The 17,535-nt window shown below is 45.2% G+C and overlaps 2 protein-coding genes across 3 annotated transcripts in view; both read left to right on the top strand.

Moving 5' to 3' along the window:
- The first annotated feature begins 307 nt into the window (after nt 1–307).
- Nucleotides 308–13,840, top strand: mmp15a (matrix metallopeptidase 15a). Its single transcript, XM_052474772.1, has 10 exons — nt 308–1,205; nt 6,065–6,213; nt 6,490–6,612; nt 8,022–8,329; nt 8,526–8,687; nt 9,403–9,794; nt 9,931–10,069; nt 12,008–12,158; nt 12,543–12,658; nt 13,265–13,840. The coding sequence occupies exons 1-10, from the start codon at nt 1,086–1,088 to the stop codon at nt 13,735–13,737; spliced, it is 2,133 nt and encodes a 710-aa protein (XP_052330732.1). The 5' UTR covers nt 308–1,085; the 3' UTR covers nt 13,738–13,840.
- Nucleotides 13,841–16,998: 3,158 nt separating this feature from the next.
- Nucleotides 16,999–17,535, top strand: part of LOC118401031 (cyclic nucleotide-gated cation channel beta-1-like) — a 33,860-nt gene continuing 33,323 nt past the window's right edge. For both annotated transcript variants that reach the window (XM_035798177.2, XM_035798178.2), the window contains exon 1: nt 16,999–17,104. The gene's annotated coding sequence lies outside the window, so the exon portion shown is untranslated. The remainder of the gene's footprint in view (nt 17,105–17,535) is intronic.

Raw genomic sequence — 17,535 nt, forward strand, 5'->3', positions numbered from 1 at the left:
ACCCGGAGTACTTGAGACGTCCCTATCCCATTGAAGTTGAAATGTAACATGGATATGGTTAGGGAAGGGTTATGGTTAGGTTACGGTTCGGATTTAGGGGGTGGACATCCCAAGGATCCCGAGTAGCACTTGCCCTTAAAATCTTGCCGTTCGCTCGTCCGTGGGCGTAGCGTTTTTGGCTGGATCAAGGAGTTTGGGTTGCCAGACAAGGGGAGTTACTTTCCAGAGGAAAATTGCTTTGTCCAATAGACACACCACAGTATGTACACCGCTATCCTCCCCTTCTTTCTAGCAGAACGTCACAACTCCCTTTTTGTTTTCTAGCAGATCTCAGAAGGCAGTGAGTTTATTGGACTATCAATGTCCAACACAGCCTGCAAGAGGCATGCTGTGGTTGAGGGGAAATAAGGAAATCTAACGGATGCCTTCTGGCTACTTGGGGGGAAATAATTTAAGACAATTGCATTTTTGTTCATTTTTATTAGCCTACAGGTTATCCTCCAAATTTAAGTTTTTCAACAAAGTGCATTGTGCATTGGATGGATAAATAATCGTACCACAAAGAAGACAAAGCTTGTTGCAACTAAAATACTTTTTTTTCGTTCCTGTTCTTCTCCCTCATACTTCCTCGTGCATGAAAGCTATTGTTGAATGTGTAGAGTGGAAGGAGCACGCAGTCTGATATCTGTAATATGCCAGAGGAAATGACCGTTTAAACATTAGACCGTGTGGGACATTAGGACATGGGATTTAACAGAAAAACTGACTCCGGGCTTTGAATAACCCGTGATCACATCTTTGGGGAAAATTGCAAATGAAGTATTTCTTCCTGTGAGATTAAGCCGAACTGTTTCGGAAACTTGGATAGTTTGCAAGCGATCTGATTTGAGCGCACCGCGACCTAAATAATGGCCAGGAGTTGAAGTGCGGAGAGAACTTCTAAAACATACAGGAAAAACTGTATTTTGAATGTAACAAAAAAAAGTGTATGTAGTCACATAGCGGTTCTCTCATCACTTGACATAACTTTCCAATCACAACCGACTCTGAAAATCCCTCGCACGGGCAAACGAGTGCGCACAAAGATGGCAATCCTTTGGAGGCGCGCTTCTCTGGGGCTGTGGAAACAAATAATGGCTCCGCTCGTCTTGCTCTTGTGCAACAGGCTTGTGACCAATGCGGACGATGACACTTTCAACGCAGAGGTACAGTATTTTATATGAATGTGTGGATGTTTTTTTATGGAATTGTGGCAGTCCGGCATTGCATGACCATGACCATATTATCCTGGTGGTCAGATAGTGATGATCTACATGGTCTTCACTGATCTGTTCATCTTCTAATGACTTCTCATGGTCTTGTCATCACTGGTCAACAGGTCATGCGCAAATTAATGGAACTATTTGGTGCGCAGATTTATGACCCTTGACCTTTTCCTAACTCTCTCACTTCATATGGCAGGCATATTAGGAGTAACTATGTGTTGGGGAAAAGTTTGATCTGTAGGTTAAAACTCAATTTACACGCCTATAAATCACAGAATGTGTTCCTTACCTACTGTGCTGTTTTTCCTACAGGCATGTTGTGCAAGACATCCAGATTTATCACTTTTGATCAGTTGATCAGTCTTTATGGTGGCTGATTTCTCTCACTCTCCCCGCTCGCTCACTCGCCTGTGCGTGTGTGTGCAATGCATGCCTGTTTACAGAGAACGCATTAACTTTCCAGCTGTGCTCAGTGGGCCCATTACGTTTTTAAATTCCCCTTTCAAGGAGTTAGCAAGGCAAGCTCTCTGTGCTATGTCTTGGTCGGGTGTCTTTCTTTGTTTCCATTGGATTATTAATGGTATATTAATCTTGCATGCCAGATTTTACAGCCAGATACATTTCTGGTTCTGGCTAAATTAATGGTGTATATATATATATATATGTGTGTATCTATGTAATATGCCAGATATGTATGTATGTATATATGTATATTATATATATATACTGAACAAACAAAAAAGGCAACATGTAAAATGTTGAGCTGAAATATAAGATCCCAGAAAAAGTCCATAGCTTATTTTTCTCAAATGTTGTGCACAAATTTGATTACATCCCTGTTAGTGAGCATTTCTCAGTTTGCCAAGATAGTCCACCCACCTAATAGGTGTGGCATATCTATAAGACGATTAAACAGCATGATCAATACACAGGTGCACCTTGTGCTGGATACAATAAAAGGCCTCTCTAAAAATGTGCAGTTTTGTCACACAACACAATGCCACAGATGTCTCAAGTTTTGAGGGGAGTGTGCAATTGATATGCTGACTGCAAGAATTTCCACCAGAGCTGTTGCCAGATAATTAAATGTTCATTTCTGTACCATAAGCCACCTCCAACATAATTTTAGAGAATTTGGCAATACGTCCAACATGCCTCGTAACCTCAGACCACATGTAACGACGCCAGCCCAGAACCTCCACATCCGGCTCCTTCACCAGCGGATCGTCTGAGACCAGCCACCCAGACAGCTGATCAAACTGTGGGTTTGCACAACCGAAGAATTTCTGTATAAACTGTCAGAAACTGTCTCAGGGAAGCTCATCTGCATGCTCATCGTCCTCACTAGGGTACTGACCTGACTGCAATTCGTTGTCGTAACCGACTTCAGTGGGCAAATGCTCACCTTTGATGGCCACCGGAGAAGTGTGCTCTTCACGGTTGAATCCCGGTTTTAATTGTACCGAGCAGATGGCAGTGTGTATAGCGTTGTGTGGGCGAGTGGCTCACTGATGTCAACGTTGGGAATAGACTGACCCATGGTGGTGGTGGGGTTATGGTATGGGCAGGCATAAGCTATGGTTAATGAACACAATTACATTTTATCGATGGCAATTTAAAGAGGCGACTCCGGGATGCTGGCAAAGAAAAAGCCATATCTCAGAATGGCCGAGGAAAATAAAACATTAAGATGGGCAAAAGAACACAGACACTGGACTGAGGAACTCTGCCTCGAAGACCAGCATCCCGGAGTCGCCTCTTCACTGTTGACGTTGAGACTGGTGTTTTGCGGGTACTATTTAATGAAGCTGCCAGTTGAGGACTTGTGAGGCGTCTGTTTCTCAAACTGGGCACTCTAATGTACTTGTCCTCTTGCTCAGTTGTGCACCGGGGCCTCCCACTCCTCATTCTATTCTGAGCCAGTTTGCACTGTTCTGTGAAGGGAGTAGTAAACAGCGTTGGCAATTTCTCGCATGGAATATCCTTCATTTCTCAGAACAAGAATAGACTGACGAGTTTCAGAAGAAAGTTATTTGTTTCTGGCCATTTTGATCCTGTAATCGAACCCACAAATGCTGATGCTCTAAATACTCAACTAGTCTAAAAAAAGCCAGTTTTATTGCTTATTTAATTAGGACAACAGTTTTCAGCTGTGCTAACATAATTGCAAAAGGGTTTTCTAATGATCAATTAGCCTTTTAAAATGATACACTTGGATTAGCCAACACAACGTGCCATTGGAACACAGGAGGGATGGTTGCTGATAATGGGCCTCTATACACCTATGTAGATATTTCATTACAAATCACCCTGTTCCAGCTACAATAGTCATTTACAACATTAGTAATGTCTACACTGTAATTCTGATCAATTTGATGTTATTTTAATGGGGGACAAGGACATTTCTTAGTGACCCCAAACCTTTTAACAGTAGTGTATACAGTACCAGTCAAAAGTTTGGACACACCTACTCATTTAAGGTTTTTAATTTTTTTTAAACTATTTTCTATGTTGTAGAATAATAGTGAAGACATCACAACTATGAAGTAACACATGGAATCATGTATTAACCAAAGAAGTGTTAAACAAATCAAAATGTATTTTCTATTTGAGATTCTTCAAAGTAGCTACCCTTTGCCTTGATGACAGCTTTGCACACTCTTGGCATTCTCTCAACCAGCTTCATGAGGTAGTCACATGGAAGGCATTTCAATTAACAGGTGTGCCTTGTTAAAAGTTCATTTGTGGAATTTATTTCATTCTTAATGTGTTTGAGCCAATCAGTTGTGTTGTGATAAGGTAGAGTTGGTATACAGAAGATAGCCTTATTTGGTAAAAGACCAAGTCCATATTATGGCAAGAACAGCTCAAATAGGCAAAGAGAAACAACAGTCCATCATTACTTTATTAAGACATGAAGGTCAGTCAATCCGGGAAAATTTCAAGAACTTGCATTTCTTAAAGTGCAGTCGCAAAAACTATCAAGCGCTATGATGAAACCTGCTCTCATGAGGACCGCCACAGGAAAGAAAGACCCAGAGTTACCTCTGTTGCAAGAGAATAAGTTCATTAGAGTTACCAGCCTCAGAAGTCTGCAATTAACTGCACCTCAGATTGTAGGCCAAATAAAGGCTACACAGAATTCAAGTAACAGACAACATCTCAACATCAACTGTTCAGAGGTGACTGCGTGACTCAGGCCTTCATGGTCGAATTGCTTCAAAGAAACCACTACTAAAGGACACCAATAAGAAGAAGATACTTGCTTGGGCCAAGAAACACGAGCGATCGACATTAAACCAGTGGAAATCTGTCCTTTGGTCTGATGAGGCCTAATTTGAGAGTTTTGGTTCCAACCACCCTGTCTTTGTGAGATGCAGAGTAGGTGAACAGATGAACTCCACATGTGTGGTTCCCACCGTGAAGCACGGAGGTGGAGGTGTGATGGTGTGGGGGTGCTTTGCTGGTGACACTGTCTGGGATTTATTTAGAATTCAAGGCACACTTAACCAGCATGGCTACCACAGCATTCTGCAGCAATACACCATCCTGTCTGATTTGCGCTTAGTGGGACTATCATTTGTTTTTCAACAGGACAATGAACCAAAACACACCTCCAGACTGTGTACGGGCTACATTGACATTGACCCTGTATATAGCCTCGTTATTGTTATTTTATTGTGTTCCTTTTTATTATTTTCTACTTTAGTTTATTTGGTAAATATTTTCTTCTTAACTCTTTCTTGAACTGCAATATTGGTTAAGCGCTTGTAAGTAAGCATTTCATGGTAAGGTTGTATTCTGTTGTATACCTGTTGTCTTCAGCAAATAACATTTGAGTTGATTTGATTTGATATATATATATATAGTACAGTTGAATATAGACAGTTGAATCTCTTTTTTTTTTACATTTCCTGTATATACTGTAAGTTATTTGTTTTGTGTTAAAGAGAGACTTCAGCCAAATTACAAAATTACACATGTGTTTCCTTATCCTGTAAACAATCCATGGTTTGGTTTCTCTTGTACTGTTTCCACATTTGTGGCACAGCTCCCATTCAAGTCATGGGACCGACATTATAATTTTTCGCGCATCATGTCCAAATCATCCGAAAGTATCTCAAATTAACTGTAACTTCAACAAAGTCACATAGCTGTTTTGAACATGATGCACGAACAATGCTAATATCGGTCCCAATACTTGAATGGGATTTGTACCACAAATGCTAAGACATTAGCATGTGGAAACAGTGCCAGGGAAAGTAAATCAAGGCATGGATTTCTATCATACCTTTGTCCATAGACTTCTTACAGGGTGAGGAAACCAATGTGTCTTTTTGTCATTTGGGTGAACAGTCCCTTTAACGGCTTACATTCCAAAGCTTTTACTGTTGGACCCCGTGACTTCTGCTCTGTCAGTCCTATTAACCACAGGATCGGATCAGTAGATCTCTAAGCTGCCAATAAGGACTCGAAGGAGGAATGCCATAGAAACCATCTGTTTCTCTGTCTCTATTCTTCTCTTTTTTTAACCCCCCTCTCTCTCCATTTGTTGTTTCTCTCTCATTCTCTTTTTCGCTTTCTCTATCTCTGTCTGGCCCCTTCTCTGGCTCTTTCTCTGTCACACACACACACACACACACACACACACACACACACACACACACACACACACACACACACACACACACACACACACACACACACACACACACACACACACACACACACACACACACACACACTCGCTCAATCTCTCTCCATCTGTCCATCTCTCTATCCCTGTTGTGTAATTGTAGTCATGGTTGCGGAGTTTTGGCTACCTGTCCCAGGCCAGCAGACAGATGTCCACCATGCAGTCCTCTCAGATCCTGTCAAATGCTGTTAGCGACATGCAGCGCTTCTATGGCCTGGAGGTCACTGGAGAGATGGACGATACCACACTGACGTATGGATGGCACTGACAGCCACAATTATACTCTTCTCCTAGTGTCTGAAGCACTCCAGGTTGACTGTACAGCCTGATAGACTAAATTGATAATGATGCCAAGATAATCTAGGGTCATGATTACATTTATAGAGCATTTCTGAGCCAGATAAGAGTTGCACCTCCTGGTCTAGGAGTATGGAACCACTCTCTAGCCTTAAATTAACATCAATGTATCTAATCCTATCTGTGGTTATCAGGGCTCTTTTCAATGTTGTTTTTCCCTCTTCTCTTTAGGGCCATGAGAAGGCCTCGCTGTGGAGTCCCAGACAAATCTTTTGGGCAGACTGAGAACGGTATGAGGCGGAAACGATACACTCTCACTGACCAGAAGTGGGACAAGAACCATCTGACATACAGGTGTGTGGTAGGTCTATGTATGCTGGGGGATTCTCAGAAATCCATTTTGGGAATCTCACCGATTTCCCCCTGACTGAACTGACGGCCGTGCGAAGCTTCAGTCTTAACAATATCTCAAAGAGACCTGCATTCCCATATGTGTATAAACCACTGACAACACATACACCATTTATAATGACCCTCTCTATATATATACTCAACAACAAAAATAAACTCAACATGCAACAATGTCATAGATTTGACTGAGTTACAGTTCATATAAGGAAATCAGTCAATTGAAAGACATTCATTAGGCCTTAATTTATGGATTTCACATGACTGGGAATACAGATATGCATCTGTTCGTCACAGATACTTAATATAAGGTAGGGGAGTGGATCAGAAAACAAGTCCATATCTGGTGTGACCACCATTTGCCTCATTCAGTGCGACATCTCCTTCGCATAGAGTTGATCAGGCCGTTGATTGTGGCCTGTGGAATGTTGTCCCACTCCTTTGTGCGAAGTTGCTGGATATTGGCGGGAACTGGAACGCGCTGTCGTACACATCAGTCTAGAGCATCACAAACATGCTCAATGGGTGACATGTCTGGTGAGTATACAGGCCGTTGAAGAACTGGGACGTTTTCAGCATCCAGGAATTGTGTACAGATCCTTGCGACATGGGGCCGTGCATTATCATGCTGAAACATGAGGTGATGGCGGAGTATGAATGGCACGACAATGGGCCTCAGGATCTCATCACGGTGTCTCTGTGCATTCAAATTGCCATCAATAAAATACAATTGTGTTCGTTGTCCGTAGCTTATGTCTTCCCATACCATAACCCCACCACCACGATGGGGCACTCTGTTCACAACCTTGACATCAGCAAACCGCTCGCCCACACAATGCCATACAGGTGGTCTGCGGTTGTGAGGCCGGTTGGACGTACCGCCAAATTATCTAAAACTACATTGGAGGCAGCATATCTGAGAGAAATTAACAATAATTTCTCTGCCATAAGCTCTGGTGGACATTCTTGCAGTCAGCATGCCAATTGCACACTCCCTCAAAACTTGTGACATCTGTGGCATTGTGTTGTGTGACAAAACTGCACATTTTAGAGTGGCCTTTTATTGTCCCCCGCACAAGGTGCACCTGTGTAATGATCATGCCATTTAATCAGCTTCTTGATATGCCACACCTGTCAGGTGGATGGATTATCTTGGCAAAGGAGAAATGCTCACTAACAGGGATGTAATCGAGAGAGAAATAAGCTTCTTGTGCGTATGGGAAATGTCTGGGACCTTTTTTTCATCTCATGAAACATGGGGCCAACATTTTACATGTTGCACTTCTATATATTTCTCAGTGTTGTATGTGTAAGTACTAAGAATATCTTGTCCTTTCCTCAACCCCCTCTCCCAGCATTATGAATACTACCCCAAAGGTGGGTGAGGAGCGGACACGAGAAGCCATCCGCAAGGCCTTTTTGGTGTGGGAGCATGTGACACCACTGAGCTTCGAAGAAATCGCCTTCCAAGACGTCACCAACAGCAGCCAGGACGCGCTAGATATCATGCTGTTGTTTGCCTCTGGTTTCCATGGAGACATGTCTCTGTTTGACGGCGAAGGGGGATCCCTGGCTCATGCCTACTACCCAGGGCCCGGGATGGGCGGAGACACACACTTTGACGCAGACGAACCGTGGACGCTTGACAACCATAATCCATCAGGTTAGATAGACACGTTGTCCCCTTTGCCCCCATTGGCTCCTCAGTCAGTCATTACACACAGACAAATGACCGTTACTATTTCCATGTCATTTGTTTCTAAATGAATTCCTTATTGATATCTTTTGATATTCATTTTCATTCTCCTCTTCCCATCTTTCTCTCTCCTGCTCTCCATTCCTCCCTCCTCTGCTCCCAGGTATTGACCTATTCCTGGTTGCGGTGCATGAGCTGGGCCATGCTCTGGGCCTGGAGCACTCTGACAACCCCAGTGCCATCATGGCTCCCCTCTACCAGTACATGGACACAAAGACCTTCTCACTCCCGGACGATGACAGGAGTGGAATACAGAAGATATATGGTGAGGAGCCCTTCCTCAGGCCCCTACAGTGCACGTGCACACACACACACACATACACAATAGACCCCCTTCAATTGAGATTCTCCCTCACAGCATGCCATACATGCTTTTACAATGATCCTACTCTGACCATGACTGAATAGAAGTCATTGTGCCTTTGTGTGTCGTAGAACTAGTGAATGTTTGTATGTGCACTGCAGACACACTGAATATAGTATTTAGGGATCCTTGTCGTAGTTCACAGTGATAGTTCAACAGATACTTTGGGGTTTTGGCAACGAGGCCCTTTATCCTCCTCCTCAGAGTCAGATGAACTGTTGTTAGCAGTTGCGCTAGTTAGCAACTTCCTTCAAACAGCACGCAGAGACACAAAAATGCTAACCCCAGAGTTCATCTGACTCTAGGGAAGTAGATACAGTCCTGAAGTATCCCTTTAAAGGTTGTACGTCTTGTGTAAGTACTGTATGTCTGTTTTTCCTTTCTCTGTCACTGTGCAACCAGAAGGGCTTCCTTCCAAAAAGCTCCATGGGCTTCCTGCCACAGCACGGAGTGGAAAATTAGACTCTCGCTCGCTCTCTCTCTCTTTCTCTGTGTGTGTGTGTGTGTGTGTGTGCACGCGCGCTAATAAGCAACAGAGGGGGCAAGCAGGGATATGTATTAGATTAATTCATTCAAACTAGTGGAATTTATAACATCATCATCTTGGATTGTGCAGGGCCTCCAGACGATGCTCCCACTCAGGACCCCCCCACCACCACCAGTGATGACACCGCGCCTCACCAAGACCCCACCACCACTGCTCCTCCGGATCTAAACCCCACCACCCCCCCTTATAGTTCTCTCCAGACAGACCCCCCCAGCCCCACCTATGACCCTGACACCCCAGACCAACCAGAACCTGAACCAGATCCCACCGACGCACCTCACCTCCCTCCAATACCTGACCCAGAGCCCACCATCCCTTGGCCCGACCCTGTGCCGGTGACCCCCTACATCAGGAGAGATGAGCCTCGTCGCCCTGTGCAGCCAGACCACACCGCCCTGGACATCTGTGACGGGGACTTTGATACGGTCACCATGCTGCGAGGGGAGATGTTCGTCTTCAAGGTGAGAAGCAGAGCTATTTTAAGAATACAGCGGGTTTTTAGTTTGTTTAGCTGTACTAATTCATACTTCATACTAATCTCCCAAAAGAGGATGAAGTTAGTCAATATGTTCTGATGGTGTCTTCTGTCCTTTCCAGGGTCGCTGGTTCTGGAGAGTTAGAAGGAACCATGTTCTGGACAACTACCCAATGCCCATTTCTGTCTTCTGGGTTGGACTACCTGATGATATAGACTCTGGCTATGAACGGCACGATGGGAAATTTGTCTTTTTCAAAGGTCTGTATTTTCCTTGAAGTTTCTTTTTTTGTAAAATTGTTGAAATCTACTTGGGGGCGTTCACTCTAGAAACACAGGGACCGAGATATCATCCTTCTCCACTGCATTCCTCATGTTTAAAACTACAGTCGGGAAGAGGCTCATGGGGTGCAGCTAGCAGCAGTGGAAAGCAGCTGGCAGGCCTGGATGGATTGCATCAGTCGCTGCTCCAGATGCTGATTTCCTAGGTTTCAGTCTGAGTAGAGAATAAGACTTGGAGGGAATAGAGTAGAGCAGGGGTACGGGCTGCACCATTTCTTCATGTGTTCGGACTCTTTTAACTTTCTGTGTGTTCTCGCACAAAGGACAACCACGAGTTGCATCAGTAGTGTGTTTACAGCGGTTGAATGTGCTTTAGTGTTTTTAAGAGTGCTACATTTATTTGGGGGGCTCTGTTATAGTAAACTTTGTTTGTTGCATCTGAGATAGTAACAAATCACTGGCATCAAATGTTGCAAATGAAACCTGTGCTTAACTTCTCTTTCCTCTCTTCTCACATCTTCCTCTTCTTGATGGTCCTCTGCCCTCTCCTCTGTTCTCTACCCTCTCCTCTGTCCTCTGTCCTCTACCCTCTCCTCTGTCCTCTACCCTCTCCTCTGTCCTCTGCCCTCTCCTCTGTCCTCTGTCCTCTGTCCTCTACCCTCTCCTCTGTCCTCTGTCCTCTGCCCTCTCCTCTGTCCTCTGTCCTCTGTCCTCTGTCCTCTACCCTCTCCTCTGTCCTCTGTCCTCTCCTCTGTTCTCTACCCTCTCCTCTGTCCTCTGTCCTCTACCCTCTCCTCTGTCCTCTACCCTCTCCTCTGTCCTCTGTCCTCTGTCCTCTGCCCTCTCCTCTGTCCTCTGTCCTCTGTCCTCTACCCTCTCCTCTGTCCTCTGTCCTCTCCTCTGTCCTCTACCCTCTCCTCTGTCCTCTGTCCTCTCCTCTGTCCTCTACCCTCTCCTCTGTCCTCTGTCCTCTCCTCTGTCCTCTACCCTCTCCTCTGTCCTCTGTCCTCTCCTCTGTCCTCTCCTCTGTCCTCTCCCCTCTCCTCTGTCCTCTACTCTGTCCTCTCCTCTGTCCTCTACCCTCTCCTCTGTCCTCTGTCCTCTACTCTGTCCTCTACTCTGTCCTCTACCCTCTCCTCTGTCCTCTGTCCTCTACTCTGTCCTCTCCTCTGTCCTCTACCCTCTCCTCTGTCCTCTGTCCTCTGTCCTCTACCCTCTCCTCTGTCCTCTGTCCTCTCCTCTGTCCTCTACCCTCTCCTCTGTCCTCTGTCCTCTCCTCTTGTCCTCTGTCCTCTCCTCTGTCCTCTACCCTCTCCTCTGTCCTCTGTCCTCTACTCTGTCCTCTCCTCTGTCCTTTACCCTCTCCTCTGTCCTCTGTCCTCTACCCTCTCCTCTGTCCTCTGTCCTCTGTCCTCTACTCTGTCCTCTCCTCTGTCCTCTGCCCTCTGCCCTCTACCCTCTCCTCTGTCCTCTACCCTCTCCACTGTCCTCTGTCCTCTACCCTCTCATCTGTCCTCTAACCTCTCCTCTACTCTCTCCTGTCCTCTACCCTCTCATCTGTCCTCTATTCTCTCCCATGTCCTCTACCCTCTCCTCTGTCCTCTCTTCTGTCCTCTCCTCTGTCCTCTACCCTCTCCTCTGTCCTCTCCTCTGTGCTCTACCCTCTCATCTGTGCTCTGTCCTCTCCTCTGTCCTCTCCTCTGTCCTCTACCCTCTCCTCTGTCCTCTACCCTCACCTCTGTCCTCTACCCTCTCCTCTGTCCTCTACCCTCTCCTCTATCCTCTAACCTCTCCTCTGTCCTCTCCTCTGTCCTCTACCCTCTCCTCTGTCCTCTCCTCTGGCCTCTACCCTCTCCTCTGTCCTCTGTCCTCTACCCTCTCATCTGCCCTCTACCCTCTCCTCCTCTCACTCTGTAGGGGACAGGTACTGGGTGTTCAGGGAGGCTGACGTGGTGCCTGGTTACCCCCAGCCCCTGATAGAGTATGGTCAGGGCATCCCCTCAGACAGGATCGACACAGCCATCTGGTGGGAGCCCACCGGCTACACATACTTCTTCAGAGGAGACAGGTGACTACATGCCCCCAAATGCCTTGCCTTACTCTACCATATTCAATCTCCACTAACTGACTGATGTAGTGTGGAATGATAAATATAAAAGTGAAATGACATTCATTTAGTCAAGGGAAAGCCGTTTCAGCCCTGACTTTTGAGAGACAGAAAGACATGGGGCGGCAGCGTAGCCTAGTGGTTAGAAAGTTGGACTAGTAACCAGAAGGTTGCGGTTCAAACCCCGTGACAAGGTAATCAACAGGCAGTTAACAAGGCCGTCATTTAAGAATCTGTTCTTAACTGACTGTGGTTAAATAAAGGTAAAATAAAAAAAATTAAAAATAAGTTGCATCATCAGCCCATTTAACTTGTCATCTGTCTTGTCACCGTCCTTTCCTGCAGATACTGGCGTTTTGATGAAGAGTCCCGCACCGGTGACAGAGACTACCCTAAACCTGTCTCCAGGTGGGGCAAGGTCCCATCCTCTCCTAAAGGAGCCTTCCTCAGCGACGATGGCGGTGAGTGAGTCACTATAAGGGAAACTGTCCGTAAAAATGTTGGGAGGCTATAGATTCTGAGCTGAGAGGGGAAAGGGTTGGGACGCATGAGATCTTAGGTTTGGAGAGGTCGCCTATGCTTCACCCAGAAATCGAGTGCCTGGCAAAAGTATTCTAATGTAGATGTCTCAGAATCTATCCTAAAGTCCCACCCCAGCTAATGCTTTTCAAAGTGGTTTCCTGTAGTGAAAAGAAAAACTAATCTGACGGCCCAAATGTCTTCCTGATAAGTCGTTTTTTTTTTTTTTTCTTCATCAAAATGGAAAGGTACTTGTGAAGGGGAATTAAAAACAGCCTCTAGTCCAATTGAAGCTTCACCGTACTGTAAATATTACTAGCACGGCTCGGCAATGACACTATCCTGTGAAGTGTGACGAACTTGTGTCATGATGAATAAATAAACAGTTGGATCAGAAGACGCAAAACCCCAAAAAGATTAACAATGGCTCAGACCTTTTTATTTTATTTTATAATTTGAGAGAAAAAATAGCATGCTCACAGTAAATTCCCACAGTGCATTTCAACAGTTGCCTCAACCGTATTTTTGTCTTCCCCATACCGAACCAGCTTACACCTACTTCTACAAGGGCTCAAAGTACTGGCGGTTTGATAACCAGAAAATGAAAGGTGACCCAGGCTATCCTAGATCCATCCTTAAAGACTTTATGGGCTGTGAGGGAGCACCGGATGTGGACCCCGATACAGATGACACAGTAACGGGCCGCAAGTGGCCCACAGTCGACCAACCAAAACCACAACCACCAATTGGCTCCGACCCGGATGATGTGGACCGTGACACAGATACGGATTACACCAACGATGTGGATTATGAACCTGATGCAGAGGACAAAGAGGTGGATGTGGTGGTGAGGATGGCTGAGAACGAGGCCAAGGTTATGACCCTGATCATGGTGACCGTGCCCCTGGTCCTGGTGCTGTGCATCCTACTATTGGTCTATGCTATTATCAACACCCTGCAGAAGAAAGAGGCGCCCAGACTTTTGGTCCATTGCAAACGATCCCTGCAAGAGTGGGTTTGATGTGCTCCAGAAATGGATTCACACACACACACACACACACACACACACACACACACACACACACACACACACACACACACACACACACACACACACACACACACACACACACACACACACACACACACACACACACACACACACGCACCATACACACACACACGCACCATACACAGGCACATACAGTACACACACAAACATTGCATACAAACGCAAGCACATAATCTCCCTATCGTTCCTCCTTTACCAGTTTATAACAGGCAATTTGCACTTTTAACACCCAGTGTTTTGATTTTTTAGTTGTTAGTTAGTTTGTACCCTGTTGTAGTTTTATGTGTTTAAGCCAAGGATATCCACGAATGTCCTTATAAAACAGAGCGGTGGTGCCTGTCTACAACCAGCAAAGGAATGTCTAACTGTTGTGTGTGCTGAAAAGACAAGACCACCACCTCCCACTGTGTCTTTCCTCTAGTCTACAACAGCCCGGACTTTATCCATAAAAGGGCGGATTTAGATATTGATATTCAGACCCCCTTGGGGTGAAATTAAATACAGGGGTTCAAAAAGTGGTATATCTCATTGTACACATATTTAGGAAGGCTGAAAGTCTGCTAGAACGGAGTCTGGTTGACATTACCCAGATGTTGCTGATTTAGTCATTTTGGCTGCAGAGCCGGGGGAGGGGTTAGGATGCCTGCCAGCATTTCCTTTTCCTGAGTTAGAGTTATTTTCTCTTGGGAGGGGTGGGGGGCAAGGGAGGGGCTGAGCGGAGCTACATTGGCATTGTGCCTCCTGACCTAGATTAGCGAGGCCCACTCCTATTTTTCAAAACGTATTTTACTGAGCGGTTTGGCTGGTGATGTCTTCCTGTGAGACACCCCCTCCCCTGCCGCTATGTTTCACTGTAGACATTCTCCATCTGCAGTCTCTGTTTCGATCTGAGAATCTGCTCTATACCTAGGAGAGGCTTTAGTTCTAATCTGTGATGATGGTGTCACAGGGCTTTGTGATGAGGACTGTTGGTGTATTTACGTTGAACTTAACCATAAATGATGTCTTACAACTCTTTGTTGCCATTTTTTTATTTTCTTTTATTAAAATGCCCCTCTGTGGGACTTCTTCCTCCGTTGCCAACTCTTTGTGTGCCAACCTCCCTCATTCAAAAGCCAAACACTTTTTATACTACACCCAGAGTGCAATTATTTTTTTTGCACAATAGACAGATGAAGACCATTAGTCCTAGAGGTTTTTCCTCAGCAAAGCCACTATGCACAAGTAAACAAAAAATGGTTGTATATGCTTCAGGTTTGTGGTCGGTTGTGAATCACCCGTGTTTTGTCATTTATTGTTTGTGTTTTGTATTAGTCGGTTGTTGGAGAGGAACCAATACTTTTAAAAACGTATTTAAAAAAAAAACGTTTGAAAATTCGCACAACATTTTGTGTTGTGCTCTCTGTACATTAGCAGAGTTAAATGATGCATGCAGGACATGTAAATGTATGAAATGTATAAGGATTTCAAAATAAAACATGAGTCATGGCAAACAAGTCTTTGCGTGCAATTTGGGGTGAGCATGAACAGTTTCTCATTCTCTTTCATTGTATTTTCCACTGTATTCCAACAGCAGTTCATGTCTGTTTTTCTAAGCATGACCAAAAGAGGGAGTCTTTGTATCTACTATTATCAATGAGTATCGCATGGAAAACTGACTGGACAGTATTATTTTGCTCTGAATTACTTCTCTACGCCACCGTGACATACTATAGATACAACCTCTGACGTCAAGTTACTTTAAACACAGCCTGATTTTAAAATGGAAAAGCCTTAAATGGTTTAAAGTGTGCGCATGAGAGCACCTCACTGACGACATGCGCCACGGTGAATCGGGATTAGCTTCAATCGACCAGCTCAGACATTGCCGCCACCTTTCTCTTTCTGGATTCTACAGACTACCCATCTTTCTTACTTTCCCTCTGTCGTTTTCTCCATGCTGTCCTCCTACCCTGTCTCTAAGCAGTCCCTTTCTGGCGTGCTTGTTTCCTCTAATGGGACTGGCTAACGCTTACCTGTCGCCACTGCGTGTTGTCCAATCAGAATCGAGGACGGTATGGCACCACCACGTTCATTCTTCCTCCTGGCTTATCCCTCCTTATCTCTTTATGGGATCGCCTGCCTTTTGGCTGCTCAGCCCTATAGAACTCCACTAGAGACCGAGCCATAGAGCAGTGTTCGTCATCCTCTCCAACTGCGGACCCCCCCCCACAAAAAAAAAAGAAATTGTACTCTAACGCCACACATGCACACCTGATTCCACTAACCAAGGGCTTGATGATTAGTTGAGTAGTTGAACCAGGTTAGCCTAGCCTGTGTGGGGATTATTATTATTTTTTTTTAAGTGCAAACTTGGGGGTACTCGAAGACAGGGGTTCTAGGGGATCTGACAGACCCTACAAAAGAACCCTGCGGACGGGGCTTCTTCACTGATGTCTGCCGACAATACAAAACATCTGCGGATGCCTGAACAAGATGCAGCCTTTGGAGATTGCTGTGACCGATGTCCCCCCACCCCCACGTCATATATGTTCTAAATTGCTATGGGTTTAACCTGGATGCTCAATCCCCTGTTCTGCTGAGGCTGACGGTTCTCTCGCGCTACACCTGTGGCTTATCACACGGTAATCTTCCTGGACACACTATTCAGATATCAGGAAACCAATGGCCGTTCATTTGCCCAAGGCAAACCTACTGTAATGCCACGTGATGAGTGCATGTCCTATTTCCTAGAAGTAATTCAGTCCCTGATTGTACCTGCCAGACATGGATCACAGGTAATGATCCCCTGGCGTGTGCTACAGGGTTTACACTGGCTACTACAAGGACACCTTTTTATAGCCCAAACTGTAACCACACACCACAACAAGAGTGACGTCTGTGCTATGTACATTTCACAATCGTGAGAAACAGTTATACTAGCAGCGAGCAGACAGACAGTTATAAGGCGAGAGATAGACACGTTCGGTACACAGTAGCTACAGTGTTAACCACTGAGTACCACTCCAAATGGCACTCCGCTGACAGTGACCCCCGTATTCATGTTAAAGGTTCAAACTGTTTTTATTAACTCAAACAGCTACTTTTATTCAAACTTCTACAGTATAGAACCTTGTAAATTTGGACCTGGGGCTTTGGGTTACTTATATGGCCTGAGGTTTTCATTATTCTCATTGCTAATCTCAGCAGGATAGTGCCGTCCTTCAGGTCCATAATCCCGTTAGGCGAGTCTCATCCTAATCCAGCCAGAACATCGCTGTCCGTCCTGGGCTCTTGTGTCCCTGTCAGGTATGCTGCTGCACCACTGAACATACAGGTACGATATGTTGCTACTACCTTTTCACCTAACCTCTGCACGTTGAGTAACTTGACTGGATTTACTAAGGGGTTTCTTGTCAAATGTGTTGGTGAGACGTCAGCGTTGTGGTGTGCTTCTATTGTAAAACAGATTGTGAGGCTTGTGTGTAGACATTTACAGGTATATGTGAACATTTAAAAGTAGTCGTGGGTGGTGTTGCGCAAATTGATAATCCTTGTGACAGTTCATTGCCTTGCAATAGTTCACTTGAATATAGTTCATTTTGATGATGTGCGCGCGGTTGTTTGTTACAGAGCTGGTGGTACAGACCACTTCCAGTGCTACGGTCTGCAGGGACGAAGGTGGTACAGACCACTCCTAGTGCTACGGTCTGCAGGGGCGAATCCTCTACCTTTGCAGAGCACTTTAGGCTGCACTGCTGCAGTGTG

Source organism: Oncorhynchus keta, chromosome 22 (genome assembly GCF_023373465.1).
Source record: "Oncorhynchus keta strain PuntledgeMale-10-30-2019 chromosome 22, Oket_V2, whole genome shotgun sequence".
Taxonomy (NCBI): domain Eukaryota; kingdom Metazoa; phylum Chordata; class Actinopteri; order Salmoniformes; family Salmonidae; genus Oncorhynchus; species Oncorhynchus keta.